Source organism: Malus sylvestris, chromosome 9, assembly GCF_916048215.2.
Source record: "Malus sylvestris chromosome 9, drMalSylv7.2, whole genome shotgun sequence".
Classification (NCBI taxonomy): Eukaryota; Viridiplantae; Streptophyta; class Magnoliopsida; order Rosales; family Rosaceae; genus Malus; species Malus sylvestris.
The window spans coordinates 4,108,241-4,129,318 of record NC_062268.1 but is presented as its reverse complement, the minus strand read 5'-3'; the positions used below and the strand labels follow the sequence as shown (position 1 = coordinate 4,129,318).

Genomic DNA, 21,078 nt, shown 5'->3' with positions numbered 1-21,078 from the left:
GTGAAACGGCCGGCCACCGGTGGGAAGTAGAGACGGCCTTCCCTGTAGGTCATGTAACTCGCACTGGGAATATATGCACGGTGGTGGTGGCACTAAATTTGTTTTCCTTAAGAGAAGGGAGCTCAATCACAAGCAGCCGCCAACGAAACCCAAGCCTTAGATTTAAGAATGATGAAGACCATGATTGTGACCTCAGATGATCTCACAGGTTGTTCAATTTTCTTTAGCAAATTACAAGTTTAAAACCCCAAAATATAAATTATTATTGGCTAAAAGATTACAGGGAGAAATTTGGTTATGACATTCTTCTTATATAATTTAGTAAATTGATAAAAGAATAAAAAAGCTCACTATATATATATATATATCCCAAATTAAAAGTTCGAGAGGCATTGCAAATTTCTCCTAGATTAGTAGGTTGTAGTTACAAGCATGCATGCAAAGAGCAATGCAAGCTGTGCTCACGTCCAGAGTTCAAGTGGCATCCTTTCGTACAACGTAGGTTCTGCGGTTCTCCATTTCGCAAGGAGTTGAAGTGCTTCGATTTCATATGGGCAAGAAAGCTTTTTTATTTTATCTTATAATAGTAGGGTACGTAAATATTTGACAAAAGAAGGTAAATAACAAGGCAAGCCCTAGTTAGGGTTACGTTGTACCCTACGGAAAGGGATCATCTCCAGATCCCTTCCTCCTAATCCACACGTATGGGGATCCGGGCAGCGGCTGCCAACCTCCATTCCCACCCATATCCATTCTCAAGGTCGATGGTTGAAATTAGAACATCAGCAAGTTTAACATTTTGGTTCCGATGGGTTTTCCCACCGGATAGAGTGCCACTCAACCGAACTGAACCAAATCCTGCAGTGGTGATCGGTCAAATTGACGGTTTGGCGGTGGAACAAGACCAAACCGACCCGTGCTGAACCCTGTACCAACTGTAAAGTTATCCTTTTACCCTAATACGAACGGTTTTCTGGTGTCTCTCCTTAGCTGTTGTTTTATCCTTTATGTTTTGTGCTCAAGAGATAGCATCAGATTCTTGCCCCGCCGGAAACTTTGTACTGTTTCGCTTTCATACACTCTTCGTTATGGGTCTTTAGACCTACACCTCTATTTTTTCTCCATGACGAATTTTTGTCGCATAACTCCGCCTATGTCTTACATGGCCGGTCCCAAGCCCGGATAAAGGAGGAGGGGGAGGGCGTCAGGTAGTCGACAGCCGGCACTCCATGATCACGTCGAATCCTTATGAAAATGAATCCAGAACAAAATCGCGCTAAAGCTAGGGCGTCACCCGTAAGTGGCGCGCTGTGTGGCCTGAGCACAGTGATAAGTGAGCAAGGGTCGCTGTATCTCCATCGGCACCCGGATGCAGTGTTAAATGAGCAAGGGGGCCATAGAAACTTCTTTTCGAACGACTCCACTCAAAGTTGTTTGGGAGCATATGCTCCTATCAACTTTACCCGGGACACACAAAAGAAGTACTTTGATCCTATTAGACGGGGGAGGGTGAAGAAGCTAGGACAGAAGGGTAGAGTTCAAGAGAGCAAAATGCGTTTAGGAACGTGGAATATAGGAACCTTAACGGGAAAATCTATGGAAGTAGTGGAAGTTATGGTGAGGAGAAGGATAAATATTATGTGCCTACAAGAAACTAAGTGGGTTGGTAGTAAGGCAAAGGATCTAGAAAACTCAGGGTTTAAACTTTGGTATTCGGGCACAAATAGAACGAGAAACGGTGTTGGCATCATCGTGGACAAGACCTTGGTACAAGATGTTGTAGATGTCAAGAGGGTAGGAGATAGAATCATGGCAATCAAGATTGTAATAGGACAAAAACTTATCAATGTGATTAGTGCGTACGCACCTCAAGTAGGGTTGGATACGAGTTCGAAGGAGAAATTTTGGGAAGATCTTGGAGACTTGGTGCAAGGAATTGCTCAGACGGAGAAGTTATTTATAGGAGGAGATTTAAATGGACACGTGGGCAGGGAGACAGGCAACTATGGAGGTTTTCATGGTGGCCATGGTTTTGGGGAGAGAAACGAGGATGGGGAAGCTATCTTGGATTTTGCAATGGCATATGATCTCTTCTTAGCCAACACCTTCTTTAAGAAGAGAGAAGAACATGTGATCACCTACAAGAGTGGGTCGTCAAAAACACAAATAGATTTTCTTCTAATGAGGAAAGGGGATCGTATAACTTGTAAGGATTGCAAAGTTATACCAGGAGAGAGCGTGGCTAATCAACATCGCTTGTTGGTGATGGATGTACATATCAAAAGAGTAAGACAAAAGAACAAGACTTGGAAGTGCCCAAGGACTAGATGGTGGAATCTAAAAGAAGAAAAACAAGCCATTTTCAAAGAGAAGGTAATCACCCAATGTGTGTGGGATAGAGAGGGGGAAGCTAGCCAAATGTGGGATTCCATGGCTAGTTGTATCCGAAAAGTAGCAAAAGAGGTATTAGGAGAGTCCAAGGGCTTTGCCCCACACCAAAAGGAATCTTGGTGGTGGAATGAGGAGGTACAAACAAAGGTGAAGGCTAAGAAGGAATGTTGTAAAGCCTTATACAAGGAGAGGACTGATGAAAATGGTGAAAGGTATAGAAAAGCGAAGCAAGAGGCGAAGAAAGCTGTCAGAGAAGCTAAGTTAGCGGCTTACGACGATATGTATAAACGACTAGATACCAAAGAAGGAGAGTTGGATATCTATAAACTATCTAGAGCAAGGGAAAAGAAGACAAGGGACCTAAACCAAGTGAGGTGCATCAAGGATGAGGATGGAAATGTTCTTGCTACAGAGAACGCGGTTAAAGACAGATGGAGAGGTTATTTTCATAATCTTTTCAATGAAGGACATGAAATGAGTGCTTCTTTAGGGGAGTTGAGTAACTCAAAAGAGTGTAGAAACTACTCTTTTTATCGTCGAATCCGGAAGGAAGAAGTGGTTGTAGCTTTGAAGAAGATGAAGCATAAAAAAGCAATAGGCCCAGACGATATACCAATCGAAGTGTGGAAACTTTTGGGAAAGACAGGTATAACATGGCTCACTGACCTTTTCAATAGGATTTTGAAAACGAAGAAGATGCCAAATGAGTGGCGAATGAGCACTTTGGTGCCTATCTACAAGAATAAGGGCGACGTACAAAATTGCATGAACTATAGGGGTATTAAGCTAATGAGTCATACAATGAAGCTCTGGGAGAGAGTCATTGAGCATAGATTGAGGCAAGAGACACGGGTTTCGGACAACCAATTCGGGTTCATGCCAGGGCGCTCAACCATGGAGGCAATCTATCTCTTACGAAGATTGATGGAAAGATATAGAGATGGGAAAAAGGATTTACACATGGTCTTTATAGATTTGGAAAAAGCGTATGATAGGGTCCCAAGAGACATTCTTTGGAGGATTTTAGAGAAGAAAGGAGTACGAGTAGCATATATCCAAGCTATAAAGGATATGTATGAAGGAGCAAAGACTGCCGTAAGAACTCATGAAGGACAAACCGAAAGCTTTCCCATAACTGTAGGATTACATCAAGGCTCATCCTTAAGTCCTTACCTTTTTGCGTTGGTAATGGATGAGTTAACACGACATATTCAAGATGATATTCCTTGGTGTATGCTTTTCGCAGACGATATAGTGTTGATAGATGAAACTCAGGAAGGGGTAAATGCAAAGCTTAACCTTTGGAGAGAAGTGTTGGAATCTAAAGGTCTTCGCCTAAGCCGATCAAAGACAGAATATATGGAATGCAAGTTCAGTGCAAATGGAGGCCAAAACGAGTTAGGGGTGAGGATCGGAGATCAAGAAATACCAAAGAGCGACCGTTTTCGTTACCTAGGATCTATCTTGCAAAAGAACGGAGAATTAGATGGAGATCTCAACCATAGAATACAAGCTGGATGGATGAAGTGGAAGAGTGCATCCGGCGTGTTGTGTGACCGCCGTATGCCACTGAAGCTCAAGGGAAAATTTTATAGGACGGCAATAAGGCCGGCGATGCTGTATGGCACAGAATGTTGGGCGGTGAAACATCAACACGTACACAAAATGGGTGTAGCGGAGATGAGGATGCTTCGTTGGATGTGTGGGCACACGAGAAAGGATAAGATTAGGAATGAGGATATCCGGGGTAAAGTAGGAGTAGCCGAAATTGAAGGAAAGATGAGAGAAAATCGGTTACGGTGGTTTGGACATGTGCAAAGAAGGCCTACTGACGTTCCGATTAGAAGATGCGACTATGGGACAGAGGTTCAGGGCCGAAGGGGTAGAGGAAGACCTAGGAAAACTTTGGAAGAGACTCTAAGAAAAGACTTAGAGTACTTAGATCTAACGAAGGACATGACACAGGATCGAGCACAATGGCGTTCTAAGATTCATATAGCCGATCCCACTCAGTGACTTGGATTTTCCAAGTCTCCAACCGAGAAGTTTTCCTCACTCGGGAAATTAAGGGAACACTACCCCAACCTACATGCTCCACTCAGAAAGCTTCAACATACAAGCTTTAACAAAAGAAAATTCAAAGAACTTAGCGAAGAAGGCTTTGGTGTATTTAACACAATACGTTGAAATGAATGAAAGCTTATTTATTGATATCCCCGATAAGCTACAAATATGTACATATACATGAGTCAAAATAAGCACACAAGAGGGAGCCTTCACAAAGGTTGCTTAGGAGAAGTCTCAGCAGTCGGTAGAGCCCCAGAAAGAGAAGGCACCGGAGGGGGATCATTTGGAGCCTCAGTACTGGACAGAACCCTAGAAGGAGGAGGCATCAGAGGTTGATCATTTGGAGCTTCATTACGCGGTACATCCCCAGAAGACGAAGGCAATAAATGCCTTTGGAACAAACCCACAAATCTCTGATGATCAAGTAAAACCTGACCATCAGTTTCCTTCATCTGGTCAAGCTTCCTCTTCATGTTTGTAGCATAGTCATGTGCGAGCCGGTGCAACTGTTTATTCTCATGCTTGAGCCCTCTAATCTCCTGTTTGAGACTCATCACTTCAGCCGCCAATGATTCAACTTGGCGGGTTCGAGCAAATAGGCGTTGCGCCATATTAGACACAGAACCTGCACACTGAACACTGAGAGCCAGCGAATCCTTAACAGCTAACTCATTAGACCGTTTGGAAAGTAGTCTGTTATCTTTGGGAGTGAGAAGGTTCCTGGCCACCACCGCAGCGGTCATATCATTCTTCATCACGGAATCCCCAACGGTAAGAGGACCAGTAGGGGAGACGAAAGATGGGCGCCATATGTTGTCTGGAGAAGGCGGGGCTGCCTCTTCAACAAGGTTCAAGTCAAAACGACGGTCGGAGGGGCCAGACATTTTCAAAGGTGTTGAAGAGAGAAGAGGTCGGACAAATCAAGATCTTAGAAGTGCAAGAATGAAGCTTCTACTGGTGGAGATTCAAGTGTGCTTTGGAACTTAATGCCAGCCCCTATAAAAATCTGCACTCGACGAATCTTCAGAAATCGAAGAGGCGCCTGCTCAGAAATCGAAGAGGCGTTTGCTTTCTCAAAAGCTGGGCTGCTTAGAGATCACGAGGGTTGATCTCAGAAATCGAAGAGGCGTTTGCTTTCTCAAAAGTTGGGCTGCTCAAAGACCACGAAGGCCGATCTCAAAAATCGAAGAGGCGCTCGCTTTCTCAAAAGCTGGGCTTCCCAGAGACCACGAGGGCCGATCTCAGAAATCGAAGAGGCACCTACTTTTCCAGCCTTTTCCAGCCTTGTCAGCACCTGTCACACGCACACTCAATTTTGCGGAAATTATGGGCATTCTGTCAAAGACTTCTGGGGAAGTAGAAAACACATGAATCTTACTGTTCAATCACCCACTTCTCACACCCAACAATAGCTCATGGGTACCACAGATAACTTTGCCAAAGTTCTCTGCCAAAGTTGAGCACGTGAAGCTTGCAGCTCCCACTACATCGCTCTGACCAAGAAGGGTAAAAGAATAGCAAAGAAACAGCACTAACAAAGTTTAGACCCATAAATTTTGAAGGTCTAGCTACCATATTATTACCCACAAGGGTAAAGGAACAGTACCACTGCTGGATAATTGGAAAGTCCCTGTGTGTCAACCTCTGTGCTTCGTGGCAAGGTAGACTAGCAAACATGCCCAACCTTTACTCACATTCGAGAAAACACTCCCAATAAGATTGGGAACAGTACCATTGCTGGATAATTGGAAAGTCCCTGTGTGTCAACCTCTGTGCTTCGTGGCAAGGTAGACTAGCAAACATGCCCAACCTTTACTCACATTCGAGAAAACACTCCCAACAAGATTGCTTGCTCCAAAATCGAAGAGGCACCGCCCTCCGAATCTCGAGAGCCAGACTCCCAACATGATTACGTTCTCAAAAATTGAAGAGACACTGCTCCCCGAATCTCGAGAGCCAGACCCCCAGCATGATTGCTTTCTCAAAAATCGATGAGGCATCGTTCTCCGAATCAATCGAAGAGGCGCTCGCTTTCTCAAAAGCTGGGCTGCTCATAGACCACGAGGGCCGATCTCAGAAATCGAAGAGGCACCTACTTTTCTAGCCTTGTCAGCACCTGTCACACGCACACTCAGCTTTGCAGAAATTATGGGCATTCTGTCGAAGACTTCTGGTGAAGTAGAAAGCACATGAATCTTACTGTTCAATCACCCACTTCCCACACGCAACAATAGCTCATGGGTACCACAAATAACTTTGCCAAAGTTCTCTGCCAAAGTTGAGCACGTGAAGCTTGCAGCTCCCACTACATCGCTCTGACCAAGAAAGGTAAAAGAATAGCAAAGAAACAGCACTAACAAAAGTTTAGACACATAAATTTTGAAGGTCTAGCTACCATATTATTACCCACAACTGTAAAGGAACAGTACCACTGCTGGATAATTGGAAAGTCCCTGTGTGTCAACCTCTGTGCTTCGTGGCAAGGTAGACTAGCAAACATGCCCAACCTTTACTCACATTCGAGAAAACACTCCCAATAAGATTGCTTGCTCCAAAATCGAAGAGGCACCGTCCTCCGAATCTCGAGAGCCAGACTCCCAACATGACTACTTTCTCAAAATCGAAGAGAGGGTAAAGGAACAGTACCATTGCTGGATAATTGGAAAGTCCCTGTGTGTCAACCTTTGTGCTTCGTGGCAAGGTAGACTAGCAAACATGCCCAACATTTACTCACATTCGAGACAACACTCCCAACAAGATTGCTTGCTCCAAAATCGAAGAGGCACCGCCCTCCGAATCTCGAGAGCCAGACTCCCAACATGATTACTTCCTCAAAAATCGAAGAGACACTGCTCTCCGAATCTCGAGAGTCATACCCCCAGCATGATTGCTTTCTCAAAAATCGAAGAGGCATCGTTCTCCGAATCTCGAGAGCCAGATACCACAGACCACTTTTTCAAAGTGCTCTGACAGAGTTAAAACATGTGAAACTGGCAGCTCCCACTACCGTGCTATGACCAAGCAGGGTAAAGGAATAGCATTACTACTTGTTGTTAGGGAGACTCCTATATATGTCGACCTCCATCTCCAACGGACAGGCAGACCTGCAAAAATGCTCAACCCTTCATCATATCTGAGAGGGCACTCCCAACGAAGCCTTTCGAAATATTCAGCTTTCTTTCCCCCCGATAATACCTCTGCAAACAAGCTATACTAGAGCAAGAATATCTCATATCATCAGGGTTAAAAGCAAGAGTATCCCATATCATGCTTTTTCCCTGTCTTTTCTTTTGGCCTTGTTTTTACCTGCAAGACAAGGAGAAAGAGAGCAATCAGTCAGCACTTGGAATCAAGCTTCCAGCCAGGAACTGACTGCCTGGAACCCCTTACCTGATTACTTACCTGGCATTGCTCTCGAGTACTCATCTTCAACATCTTATGTTTCCAGGGAAGATTCCGCATCTGCTTGAGGAACAGATAGGGCAAGTGCGAAGGATACAAGGAAGCATGTGGAGACAAGCGTAACAGCACACGTGTCGATACATTCATTACTCTGTCAAAAGCAAAAGTATCCCATATCAGCAGGGTGGAACGTACTCTAGATTTGATGGACTTGTTTTGACCCTCAAATTCTTCAGTCGGCCTTATACTCTGGAGGAAACCAGAAAACCCTCCAGCTCAGTTCAAGAATAAGCCTGTGGAAAGTTACTTCTTCAAAAGCAAAAGTATCTCATATCATCTCTTCTCATTTTTCTTCTCTTTATCCTTCATGCTGCTGCAAGATGGGGAGAAGGTGAACAATCAGTCGGAGCTCTGATTGCTTACCTTGTCTGTCACCTCTTTCAGCAGACCCCCTAGCTCGGCGACTTGGGGGACTCCTACTACATGGTTTGTATCGCGCTTGACCAAGTCTGAAACTACAAGTAAGCTTCAAGTGAAATTGATACATTACCTTGTGCATCTCCACCAGTTAAAGATACCACCCCTGGATGGAGGAAGAGTACTTCCAGAGAAGATGCCACATCTACCTATGAGACAGATAAGGCAAGTCAAGACGACACCACACTCCGATACTTAGAAGTTTCGTGATTACGAGATCATTCTCCCACAATATTTCCTAATGTCATTTGTACTAAATCATTCACTTGTACTCACTAAATGAGAGCTTGAACCTATGTACTTGTGTAAACCCTTCACAATTAATGAGAACTCTTCTATTCCGTGGACGTAGCCAATCTGGGTGAACCACGTACATCTTGTGTTTGCTTTCCTATCTCTATCCATTTATATACTTATCCACACTAATGACCGGAGCAATCTAGCGAAGATCACAAAAAGCGATCGTTTTCGCTACCTAGGATCTATCTTGCAAGAGAACGGATAATTAGATGGAGATCTCAACCATAGAATACGAGCTGGATGGAAAGAGTGCATCCGGCGTGTTGTGTGACCGTCGTAGGCCACTGAAGCTCAAGGGAAAATTTTATAGGACGGCAATAAGGCTAGCGATGTTGTATGGCACAGAATGTTGGGTGGTGAAGCATCAACACGTACACAAAATGGGTGTAGCGGAGATGAGGATGCTTCGTGGGATGTGTGGGCACACGAGAAAGGATAAGATTGGGAATGAGGATATCCGAGGTAAAGTAGGAGTAGCCGAAATTGTAGGAAATATGAGAGAAAATCGGCTCCGGTGATTTTGAACATGTGCAAAGAAGGCCGACTGACGCTCCGGTTCGAAGATGTGACTACGGGACAGAGGTTCAGGGCCGAAGGGGTAGAGGAAGACCTAGGACAACTTTGGAAGAGACTCTAAGAAAAGACTTAGAGTACTTGGATCTAACGGAGGACATGACACAAAACCAAGCGCAATGGCGTTCTAGGATTCATATAGCCGACCCCACTTAGTGGGAAAAGGCTTTGTTGTTGTTGTTGTTGTTGACGAATTTTTGTCGCATCAGTTTCAAATTTACAAAATGTGGATTCATATAAAAACTAGAAGCAGTAACTCATTCATCCCAAGAGTGCTATTGTTTAGTTATCTATTGGGTGGTTTCGCTTTCATTTATTAGGTGCTCGGATTGGGAACAAACATATAATCATATATTTTCCCTTGCTGGTTACTTTCAGAGTTGAAGGCATCAACTCTAAAGAATTTATCACTGGCTAGATGTGTAATGTGTTCTAAGGCTACCACCTGGTTTCGACGGATTCAATCAGCTAACAACTCTGTGTGTAAAATTGCAAACGAAATTCTTCTAGCACGTCTGCTTTCAGACCTTTGATTATTGAGAGTCCATCACATCGACTGAATGATTTGAAACTGGTAAACTGCAAGTATCCGCAAACGGTTTGTATTTCTCTAGTAAATCTTGCTTCCTTAGAACTGTTTCTGGTAGTTGGGGACATCAAACCTCCACAGCCTATCCCCTGGACTTATTTCTAATCCAATTTGCACCATTTCCCGGGCTTGAAGACTCTTCAGCCGCAGATTGTGACTTTAAGGTGCAGGAGATGATGCACTGTACACTATTGCAAGATGTGAATTGCCATGATGGATAATGTCTTCTCTCTAACCTCCGATCGTTTGTCCAAGGAAAATAAAAAATAATAATTAGTCTCTCTCCTCACGCACTTATGCGCATGCAAGGTAATCTTACGTATTACACATGACTTACAAATTTTTAACAATGCACACACATTTTAATAATGCACACTAGGTGCATTATTAAAGATCTATGAGTCACACATATAGCACATCACATGTGTGTAAACGCGTGCGGAGAGGCTAATATAACAATTTAAATTACACATTTCAAATTCATTGATCAAACAACTCATAGAATTATTCAACATGTGCATTGTGAAAAACCTCGTACTGATCCTACAAATTCAATCAACGTTTATATTTACACAGCTTCCTGCTCCAAAAAAATCACAAGATTAAGCACGAAGAAGCATACAATTTTTCAGCTGACCAGATGAAATGAGACTTGAAACTTTAAAGGGTTTCAAGACCTTTAGCAAATAGAGAAGCAAAAGCCTCCATATGACGTTTTTTTCAAAACCAATCCAACGTCAACAGCGCCACTACCATTCTTGCCATCTGCAAAAGTGACTGTTCCAATTCTATTTATCCGAACCACTTCGGTGCTCTTGGCCTTCCCCATCCAAAATCAGTATCATACATGTCATACCGATGCGATCCAGCGGTTGTCAATAGTCTCCGGTGACCAGCACCACTACTAGTCTGTTCATCAGAAGGGTACAAACTGTTAACCAATTTCTCCGCGCCATTCATCCAAATACCGTCTTACAACCCTTTAATGTTTTCGGTGATCGCATTTACCGCTACAACCCATCCGTCTTCTCCCAGAAGTCCTTTTCTTTCTGCAGGTGCTAGACAGCCCGTTACGCAGTTTCCAAAATAGTTTGCGGGTAAAGGAGGAGTTAAGCGCGACCGGCAGTCCACGCTAAATGACATAGATATTATGCCCCCTTTTACTTCTTCCTGCTCTGCTTTTGGTAAGCAAACCCAGGCGCACGTTAGAGAAAACGTTGACAAATGAACAGATCGATCATGTCCCTCTTCTTGTTTCCCGGTGGTCTCTTCCATTCTAGTCATGACCCATTTCCGTAAAGCTTGTATCTTTGCGCTCGTGAATTCGAAGTTGCCTCGAGTTGAATCTGATATCACTAGCGATTTATAGCGAGCTGCAACCATCATACTTCGATTATTTTGACGTCTGTCCATGTTCAGAAACTGGTTCGAGTAAATATCTTCCAGTTGGAGACAGAAGGGGTCTTTGACACCCCTTCGGTCGTAAAACGATTTGAGCTGGTCAGGGAAAAAAATGTCATCGGATTGATGAACGTGTTTGCACATGTGGGTCCAAGATTTCAAAAACATAAAGAGAGTCTTGCCGTCAACAACTGCATGGTGCATGGATATTCCAACGGAAAAGCCCCCGCTGTTGGGAAAGATGTGATTTGAAACGCCATCACGGCGGCTTTTCATGAGCTTTCGCCAGTTGGGGCACAAGAGGGTAGTATTCTTTGGCATCAATTTTAAAATCATTGCTTGAGAGATGTGGAAATTGGCATCAGATTCGGCTAATGCGAAGGAAACGGTGTCGCCTTTGACATAATTGAGGGTGGGTTTGGGGGAGTTTTCGGGCCAAGTGATGTTTCCGGCTAGGGTAGAAAATGTTGGAGGGCGATAGAGAGGGAGGTTTTGAGTTTTGGAATAATTATTGAATGAAAAAAAAGTAGGGTGTCTGCAGGGGAAGAGCAAGGTAATATGTCATAGAAGAAAAGACGATGGAAGGGTGGATACCTTAGCCATACGAGGTCAAAGAAGGCTAGAGGAAGAGACAAGTACTCTTGAGCTGGCAGTGCGTGATTGACCTGAGATATTGCTTCTGACACAATGGGATCTGCCTCGTAAGTAAGTTTCTCTCCTTGAGCTCAGATGGCTGACGCCGTTGACGAGCCAGGTTGTGGAGCTACCCTGCAAACTTGGAACGACTTTCACTGCCATTGGATTATGGTTTTGGAGTTTGGAAATGAAATGAACAGCTTTTTAAGGAAGTGTTTAATTATATATAGTCTAGCTTGACATTTCACCCACTCCGTCCATCTTCTACCCTTCGCTTGCCGCTTCGTCCCGCCCATCTCAGCGATCACTTTGGTGAACGCATGTGAAAGTATAGGGAGTGAGAGTCTGGCAGCACTAAATGAGGGCAAAGTATTGACAGTAATTTCCATCTGACAACTAGCGCCCTGTTTCTTTGAGACAAGCCAACAGGTGCAATGACTTGATGATCAAGCAACTGGGTCAGTGCTCTATGTCAGCTTTGGAAGCAGGACTGCCATGTCAAGGGAGCAAATTAGAGAGTTGGTGATGGCTTCGTGAGGAGGGGTTGCAGGTTTCTGTGGGCTGTGAAGGATAAGAAAGTTGACGTGGAACATGACGAGAAACTGACGGTGCTTGGAGAGGGATTACTGGAGAGGGTGAAGAAAAGTGGACTGGCAGTGAAGAACTGGGGAAGGAGGAGATCTTGAGCCATCTGGCCATCGGTGTTACTGTGGCTGGAACTCCCTGTCTAAGGCTCTCTGGAACGGTGTGCCCGTGTTAGTATGGCAGTAACATGGAGATCAGAAAATCAATGCAGATTTGATGGAGAGAATTGGACTCGGAATGTGGGATAAGAGTTGGGGTTGGGGTGATAGGGAGATGGTGGTGAAAACAGAGGACATTGCACATACGGTTAGTGAGATGATGGGTAACGAGTTGTTGAAGCTGCAAGCGCACGGCACATTAGAGAAGAGGCTAGAAGGGCGGTTGGAGATGGCGGTAGTTCTACGAAGAGTCTCACTGCTCTCATCGACACATGGAAGAAGTTTCAGGTACTACCATGTTAAACCTTCATTTCTGAGATCAGATCAGAAGAAAAGATGCATCAGTTGAGACAAATCAGATGCATCAGTTGAGACAAATCAGATGCAGATCAAGCCATAATCTCACAATATTTATAACTACTGTTAAAAGGTACATCAAAACATAATGAAAAAGCAAATACAACTTTGGTTTGTCGCATGTTACTGTTTAAAGGGTACTTCCAACTAGAGATTTATTTTGTCAAGACTGCTGTACCAGTTAACCAGAAAGAGCTTTCTTCGAAATGACATCGAAAGAAATCCCGTTCTCTTGGAGCCTTTCCTGAAGACCAGTTGGGCCAAACACAATGCCAGCTGGGAGAACTCCTCCCTTTGGAAGGTTGTCGCGTTGGCTCAGAACAATCAGAGCACACTGAAGTAGAATTATCGGGGTCGTCAAATAACCAATCTCAGGTCCCATCACTCTTGTTATTATTTCCATGTTGGGTTTTCTGCTTCCCTGCGAAACAAGACTGCTGTCGCTGAAACCATGTCCAACAAACCACATCTTAAACGAAGCGCTTCTCACCTCATCCTCGGAGGGACCCTTCTTCCTGAACCATCCAACACTGAAAAAAGAGGGAAATTTCAGAAGAAGCCACCTCCCAAAGGAGAATCTACCCAAAAGCCCAATAAAGACTCCGACTGTCATGATACGCAAAATGCCCAACAGTGACTTGGTTCCTATCTTCACCCCAAAATGAGCTGGCTTCACTGTTGACCAGAAGGCTTCTCTTTTTTCAATGTGCTCAGAACTCTCGTTCCTCCCAGGAAGCCCGCGGGGGTTTTCAGTCAGAAATCCAAGTGTTCTACGTACAACGATAGCATCTGCTGAAGGTAGCTTCACAGCCCAAAGGCCAATATCTTTCTGCTGTTCTATGGTTGGTCCTTTAGGAGGAGGAGGACCAGGAATCTGCAACCAATAAAGAAATTCAAGATCAACCAATTGAGCTGCCCTGCCCCAGTAATGTACACATGCACCATCAACCCAAAAATCGAAGACATAAATTACTCGAACTGAAAATCCTACACTTCTCAATGTCTATTAGCATCCAAACATTTGGAATTCATGAGTAACACTCTAAACCCAGAAAAATAAATCGAATAACAGCGATGCATGAACAACGAATCCCCTGAACTACGAAACCAATGGACCACTAAGGGCTCCAGGATAGCGGAGTAGGTACAAAACTGTGAATTCGATTCATTGATGTATTTGCTAACTGAGCAAACCGAGATATTGAAAGGAACATGCGATCCAAAACACAAACTTAAAATTCGTATCGGTTTCTACTTTCTGCCAATAGCAGGACCTAAATTAAGACAACATTTGCACCAAGATTCGAAATTTTATTTGTGTTCTTCCCCTGCATTATTCCAGCAATAATATAAACACTAAATTCTAATTATCAAAGCAGTAAATTCAAATAATAAACTTCCAACTACGAACACAAAAGGTTTAAAAATCTGAGATTTATTTGATTAACAATTACCGCAGGCCTAGCTCTTCTGGGTCTGGACCGCCGGAGCTCCTGCAACTTATCGGCATTTGCCACACCCAGCACCGCCGATTCATACGTCCCTAAATTCCCAACAATCCTCTTCTCCGACTCCAAGCTCACATAAGCCTCAACCCGGTTCGGCACAGCCGGGTCGACCCACTGCCTCGAATTGAACATCAACCCAAACTCCGCCGGAACAGAGTCGAACCCACATGCCGAGACCACCAACGAACCGGTCTCCGCCGCCTTGCCATGGTACTGCGCCTCCATCCTCTCCATAAACTCAGGCTCCCCGCATATATCCAAGTAGTCGCAGCCGGTTTCGGCGCAGGCGGCGACGACGGGATCACCGTAGAGGCGGAAGGGGCCGACGCAATTGAGGATGAGGGTGGTTTGGGTGCAGAGGCGGTGGAGAGACGGTGGATCGGTGGTGTCGGCGGTGATGATGGGGATGGACGGTGGTGTGTTCGGGTGGGCTGCCCATTTGAGGGTTTGGGTTAGTTTGGTTGGGTTGCGACCGGCTAAAGCTAGAGACTTGAGAGGGGAGGCGGGCGTGTTCAGAAATTTCAGAGCTTCTCTGACGACGTACTTACCGGTGAAGCCGGAGGCGCCGAGGATTATGAGATCGTAGGAAGGAGGGCTGGCGGTGGTTTGGGGTTGAAATTCCGGCATGATTGGATTTGAATGAGAGTGAAAGTTGACTGGAGCTTTATATACTAATGTCAGATTTGGTTATCTAGTACAGTTCTGTTCGCCGGAAAAATCTAGTGTCTAGCGGCCACGTCATCATTAACCTTTAACCTATACCCCAAATTTACGGTAAATACTCACCGATTCATCGAGTTATAAGCGTTTATTAGACGGGTGATTTATTATTTCAACACATTGCAACTATTCATTGAACATGCGTAACTATTGAGAGTATGTCCTGATAGTATGAGATACTCTTTTTTCGCTTGTAGGTAATTGAAACAGTCATTCTTATATTCATATTAGAAAAAGTTAAATATCTACTCATATCCATCAAAAAATAAATATCTCGAAAGATGAAATTTCACCCGACCTTTAGCCAGTGCATTTGTAACACGAACTAAAAAGCCCTCACTTACTGGTATCTGAGCAATTCTCCAGGTCGTTTTATAAAATTCGCCCATTAAGCTAGCGGTTTGCTGTAACACGCAAATCTGATCACTGAATTGATGCCTTGGCATCCCCAAGGGCTGGCTATTTATTAGAAGTTGACGTGCGCGTAATTTTTTTTATTTTGTGTATCCAATGAGTTACTTACGTATGTATCAGGAATGAAGAAATGCTCATTGAGAAGTAGTCAAGTAGTGTCTATTAAGGTAATGATATTGAGTGATCTGACATATCACGTAATCAGACATAAGTAAGATTCTCTATCCACCAAAAAGTGATTGTGTAGTCGAGAGAAACTGCATGGAAGTATGAAGTATTAGCAATACGAATGATGCAAGTCATAATAGGTTCATATACTTGTTGGTATTAAGTGATCTGACATGTCACTTAATCCGGCAGCCTGACCCATTATTCTTACTGCCTAACATGTCACTGTGGAGCAATGAGAAACTTTGTAAGACAAACCAAATCTTTATTTTCTTTTTCCGTTGTCTCAATCTTCTCTTGGCTACAATTTAGCTCTAGGAGTGGTTAGGTTTAGTAGGTAAAGGAAAACATCTTCCATTACGTAGGGCACAAGAAACATAATCTTCTGTGAAATTGAATGAATCAAAATTGAATTGGAAGGGAGGAGAAATTCACATCTCGAACACCTGTTTATCTATCTAGCCTGTATCAGACTATATCCTGGAGTTCTTTTCAGACCTCTCTGTTTTGCGGTGTTTCTTATTACGGCTACTTCGTTCCACTTTCCACCTTCGGCATACAAATTTGACACCAGGGCGATCGCGCTTGAGTTCTCAGGATCTAAGTCCACGAGCCGCCTTCCCAAAACCTCACCCATCTCCGTATTTCCGTGTACTTTACAAGCAGCAAGAAGGGTTTTCAGTGGAGAAGCAGTAAGATCTGATGGCATGGATTTGATCAGATTATATGCTTCTTCAAGCAATCCTGCTCGGCTTAGTAAATCGACCATACAACCATAGTGTTCTTCACGTGGGATTATGGAATGTTCCTCCACCATGGACTTGAAAACTCGTAGGCCCTCGTTTACCATACCAGAATGGCTGCAAGCGGTGAGAACTGATGTAAAGGTTACTTCATCAGGGACAACCTTCTCACTTTTCATCTGTTCAAAGAGCGTTAGGGCCTCCTTGCATTTCCCGTGCATCCCATATGCAAGGATCATCGTGTTCCATGATGTCAGACACCGTTCAACTGCATGCTCAAATAGATTAGCAGCCATATTTAATTTCCCACACTTGGAATAAGTCGTGATCAAAGAATTGGTGAGAGATATATCGTTGTTCATATCAGCTCGATACAAGTGACAGTGGACTTCTTTTGCAAAACTCAGACTTCCAAGCTGACAAATTGCCTGAAGCAAAGTTATCAGAGTAACTAAATCATGTTGCACCAGCTCAATTTGCATCGATCGAAACAATGTTACGGCTTCATCGGCATGGCCGTGGTAAACATAACCCATCATCATTGAAGTCCATGAGACCAAATCCCGATATCTCACCTTGTTAAAGATTTGCCTCGCATGGTCTAAACAACCACATTTTGCGTACATGTAGATAATTTGATTCATAACTTCAGTATTCAAGTCAAACCCCTGTCTTAATACATGACCGTGGATGGACTTGCCCTTTCTTATGTCTTTCAGCTCAGAAGTAGCAGAAATTATACTCAACAAGGAACCTAGGTTTGGTTTAATACCTTCTCCAACCATTTGGACAAAGGGGTCCACAGCTTTGCTGGCATAGTTATTGTGGAGATAGCCCGTCATCATCACATCATAAGATATAGCATCCTTTTTCTCCATTCTATCAAATAGTTCCCTGGACTGGATCAACTTGTTTGATTTGGAGTATAGATCGACCAGAGCGGTGGCTGCCAATAGATCAAGCTGAATACCAGCTCGAATAATGTAACCGTGGATACTCTTTCCTGGACGCAAATACTTCAAGCAAGCACAAGACAGAATCCCATTGGACAAAGTTATCAAATCCGGGACAAAATTTTCTTCCATCACTTGACAGAAAAGGCGGAAAGCTTCCAAGGGTTGTTCCATTTTAAGATAACCAGCAATCATCACATTCCAAGAACCTATAGTCTTTCTATCCATTTCGCCAAAAATGCAGGCTGCCATTCTAGGGGATCCACATTTATTATACATGTCCATAAGACTCGTTTCGAACACTTCATCCAAACCACCAATTCCTCTTCTAATAGCATAGCCATGGACCGAACGTCCTTCTTTCACTGCCTCTAACTGCGACGCTGCCTGAAGTAAGCTGACAAGAGTGACCCGATTTGGATGCAATCCTTGCCTCTGCATACGGCGAGCAAATCCAAAAGCCTCACAAGCACGTTGGTCGCCACTCTGAGCATAACCAGTAATAATCGAAGTGTAGACAACAATATCTCTCTCAGTAATTTCATCGAACACTTCAGCTGCATCTTCAACAAACCAACTTCTAGAGTACAACCCTATAAGCGACGAACCCACAAATCCATTTGAACTAAACCCAGACTTCAAAGCATCCCCATGAATCCCTCGTCCAAATCCCAAATCCCCCAACTCGATACAACTTTTCACAGCAAATGTAATGGCGCCGCTATCCAACCCGATATTCCACCGCCTCAAATCTACGTACCGCCGAAGAACTTCGTCGAATTGACCGGCTCTGAAATACCCAACAAGGATTGCATTCCAGAGAGACAGATTCCCGTTGACGATTCTGTCGAAAACCCATCTGGAATCTGATAAAAGGTCGAACTTTGCGTAACAATTCAGGAGCTTGCAGCCGAGAAATATATTGTTTCCGAGGCCGTGAGCGAAAATGCGAGCGTGGAGTCTTCTCAGTGAAAAAGCGTCTGAACAACTGTCCAAGAAAGAATTGAGGTTTTCTGACAGAAATGGAGATTGAGGGCGTGGGTCGTCGAGAATTGATGTGCAGAGAAATCTAATCTGGGTTTTGGAGGGCAACGATCCGAACCCGGATTTAATACGATTCATGACTGTAAGCGATTGGTGAGAGAGCAAGCATTTTGATACCTCTCTCTCTCTCTAAACTAAGCAGATCGGTTTGTTTGAACTTTGGTTCTTCTTCTTAGTTTTCAATCATAATTTACTTATAAATTCTGTTAAATATGGCAATTTTATTTAATTTTTTGTCGAATACATTAATTTAAATTTTTTTAGGGTGATAGCAATATAATTTTAAATATGCAATGTGGATTGGGTATTTCAGTAGAAAGTGGCATTATTGAGAATAAGTTCCTAACTTCATGAATTGTTAATAAAAATGGTAACATCATATGCTTTATGATGTGACTAATCATATGTTCATTCAAAAATAAAAACTATACCTTCATACATTTATTTTATAATATTATGTGAATAAATGTCGTACTATATATAAAAGATTTGAATGAATTTCCAAAAGAAAATTTTTCTTTTGATTTTTTAAATTTGGGTAGTCCATATAGGTGATAGAGTGGGCCTCATGATGCCATGTAGGCATATAACAAAGATACTGATCGAAAAATTGACGAATGTATGATACTGCAATGAAATCTTTTTTTTTTTATATATAAGGTTGCACAATTTTAAGATTTTGAGTGGGAGTTGCAATTAAACACGAAATTTACCCCTTAATTAATATATCCCATTTTGGTTTTGGGATTGGGATTCTTCCATGTCGTTCAATGTCATGTTCAACTCCTTCAGTTTGTGAATGACATAACGAAGTATGTCACTTGCAATTGTTCTACTTGTACAAAGTCTTTTCAAGGTTGGATATGACTTAATCACAGCTGTCACAAAGCGTGTGCCCTAATATGCAAGAGCAAACCACCCAAAAGCTGGAACTAGGATGATCATTAGTAGAATCAAAGCAAATGTTCCACACATAGAGGCTGACTCTGTTCATCAATTCATAGAGATCTGAATTGTGGGAAGTTTGCAGTATCTTGACAATTGCTAATGTCCTTGCATAAGCGAATAAATCAGCAATTTACATCAAAACAATTACGTATTCTGTGTCAAATGTAGACGCTTTCGAGGTTGCACATTTAACTTGTAGGAGCAAGCCTAGCATGGTGAGGAGAAAGAAAATACATTTGTGGAGACCATTATCCTTCCTTGTGCTGCTAGAAAGAAAATTAGATAGTAAGTGGAAGAATTTCATTGAATCCCACTTATAGCGGGGGACGTTGGAGGGAGGAGTAGTATCCGTTTTGGCTTTTCGTTTGGAAACAAAAAGAGAGACTTGCCGCGACTAACAAGGAGTTTACTAAGGCGCTTTGTTTTTCCATGATCGCAGAGAAAGATATTTTAAAAGAAGTACAAAATGGGGTAGCGTTGTATTTGTAATAATATAGAGCACGAGATTGGATAGGGAATGAATGAATAGCAAATGAAGTTGACGAAAATGACGATAACGAACAATTCTAGTAGTCTGTGTGAACTATAGCTTAGAGCCTTAATGAGAGAGAGAGAGAGAGAGAGAGAGAGAGAGAGAGAGAGAGAGAGAGAGGTCTTTTATGTATGGGAAGCTCAAAAGGAAGCAAGAGAGTAGATGAGTTGCCTCCGAGTCATTAAGCCAGTTGACAGAAAAATGTAACAATTTCATTCCATGCATACACACACACGTAAGGAGTGTTTACGTACCCGCAATCGAAATCAAAATAAAGAATTGAATTTTGATTACGGAGTATTGAAGCGTTTACTAAAACAAGGGGAATCAAAAGAGTGGTGGGGTCCAAACGAAATAAGGAATCCAACTCCCCAAATTAGAGGAATTGGACTCCTTAGATGAGTGAGGTATTTGGATTCCGGGAGAGTGAGGGAATCAGGAATGTACTTTTTCTACCTATTATGACCCTCTCATTATTTCTAAAATTTCAAGTCTGCCACTCATCTGAACAAGTCCACCGCTCCCTGCACACCCCACCTTCATGCGTATGCGCCTCAATTTCAAGTTTCCACCTCCCCGTGCAACCATGCTTCACTTCCCAACTTACCAGCTCAAGAACCCCATCCATCTTCCCAAAACAGGATTAAAAAATCAACCACCCAACCCTAGAAAATAAACAATTCAAATCCAAATCCCAACCCATGGAATCAATCACTCCAAAAACCCATAAATCATGAAATACTTCATGTAGAAGAGGTGGTGGCTATGGGTAGGGTGCTTGGGGAAGATGTTGGTGAGGGCCATGAGAGAAAAGGTACACACACTTGCCGAGAGGGGAGAAATGTTCAAGTATATGGAAGACATAAAACAAATTGCCGAGAGGAGAGGAGGAATTGGATTCATGTTAAATAAAACAAATTAAAATGTTACTACAAATAAATATACGGAAGACATAAAACATAATAGAACAAGGGCATTTTAGTAATCATATTAATTTTTATTCCGATTCAGGTAAATTAGTAAACAACTTATATGAACTCAGTTTCATTCATACTCCGATTCTAGAACATTTAAGTAAACAACTTCAACATGAATTCGATTATGACTCCCCA

The 21,078-nt window shown here is 43.0% G+C and overlaps 3 protein-coding genes and 1 pseudogene across 6 annotated transcripts in view; all 4 read right to left on the bottom strand.

Annotated features, from left to right (window-relative positions):
• The window catches only part of LOC126582181 (uncharacterized), a 98,866-nt gene that overhangs the window by 64,366 nt on the left and 13,422 nt on the right, over positions 1-21,078 (bottom strand). Inside the window, exon 1 of one of the 4 annotated variants that reach the window (XM_050246215.1) lies at positions 7,183-7,200. The exons of the other annotated variants lie outside the window; for them this stretch is intronic. The gene's annotated coding sequence lies outside the window, so the exon portion shown is untranslated. Of the gene's footprint in view, positions 1-7,182; positions 7,201-21,078 lie in introns of those variants that run through there. 4 annotated transcript variants of the gene reach the window in all.
• LOC126582547 (phenolic glucoside malonyltransferase 1-like) lies at positions 10,257-12,527 on the bottom strand (annotated as a pseudogene).
• Positions 12,963-15,120, bottom strand: LOC126582176 (probable mitochondrial saccharopine dehydrogenase-like oxidoreductase At5g39410). Its single transcript, XM_050246198.1, has 2 exons — positions 14,391-15,120; positions 12,963-13,810 (listed from the first exon to the last, which is right to left on the bottom strand). Exons 1-2 carry the CDS (start codon positions 15,069-15,071, stop codon positions 13,118-13,120), a joined length of 1,374 nt encoding a protein of 457 aa, XP_050102155.1. The 5' UTR covers positions 15,072-15,120; the 3' UTR covers positions 12,963-13,117.
• Positions 15,991-18,689, bottom strand: LOC126582172 (pentatricopeptide repeat-containing protein At3g03580-like). The gene has a single exon (XM_050246193.1). It carries the CDS (start codon positions 18,562-18,564, stop codon positions 16,201-16,203), a length of 2,364 nt encoding a protein of 787 aa, XP_050102150.1. The 5' UTR covers positions 18,565-18,689; the 3' UTR covers positions 15,991-16,200.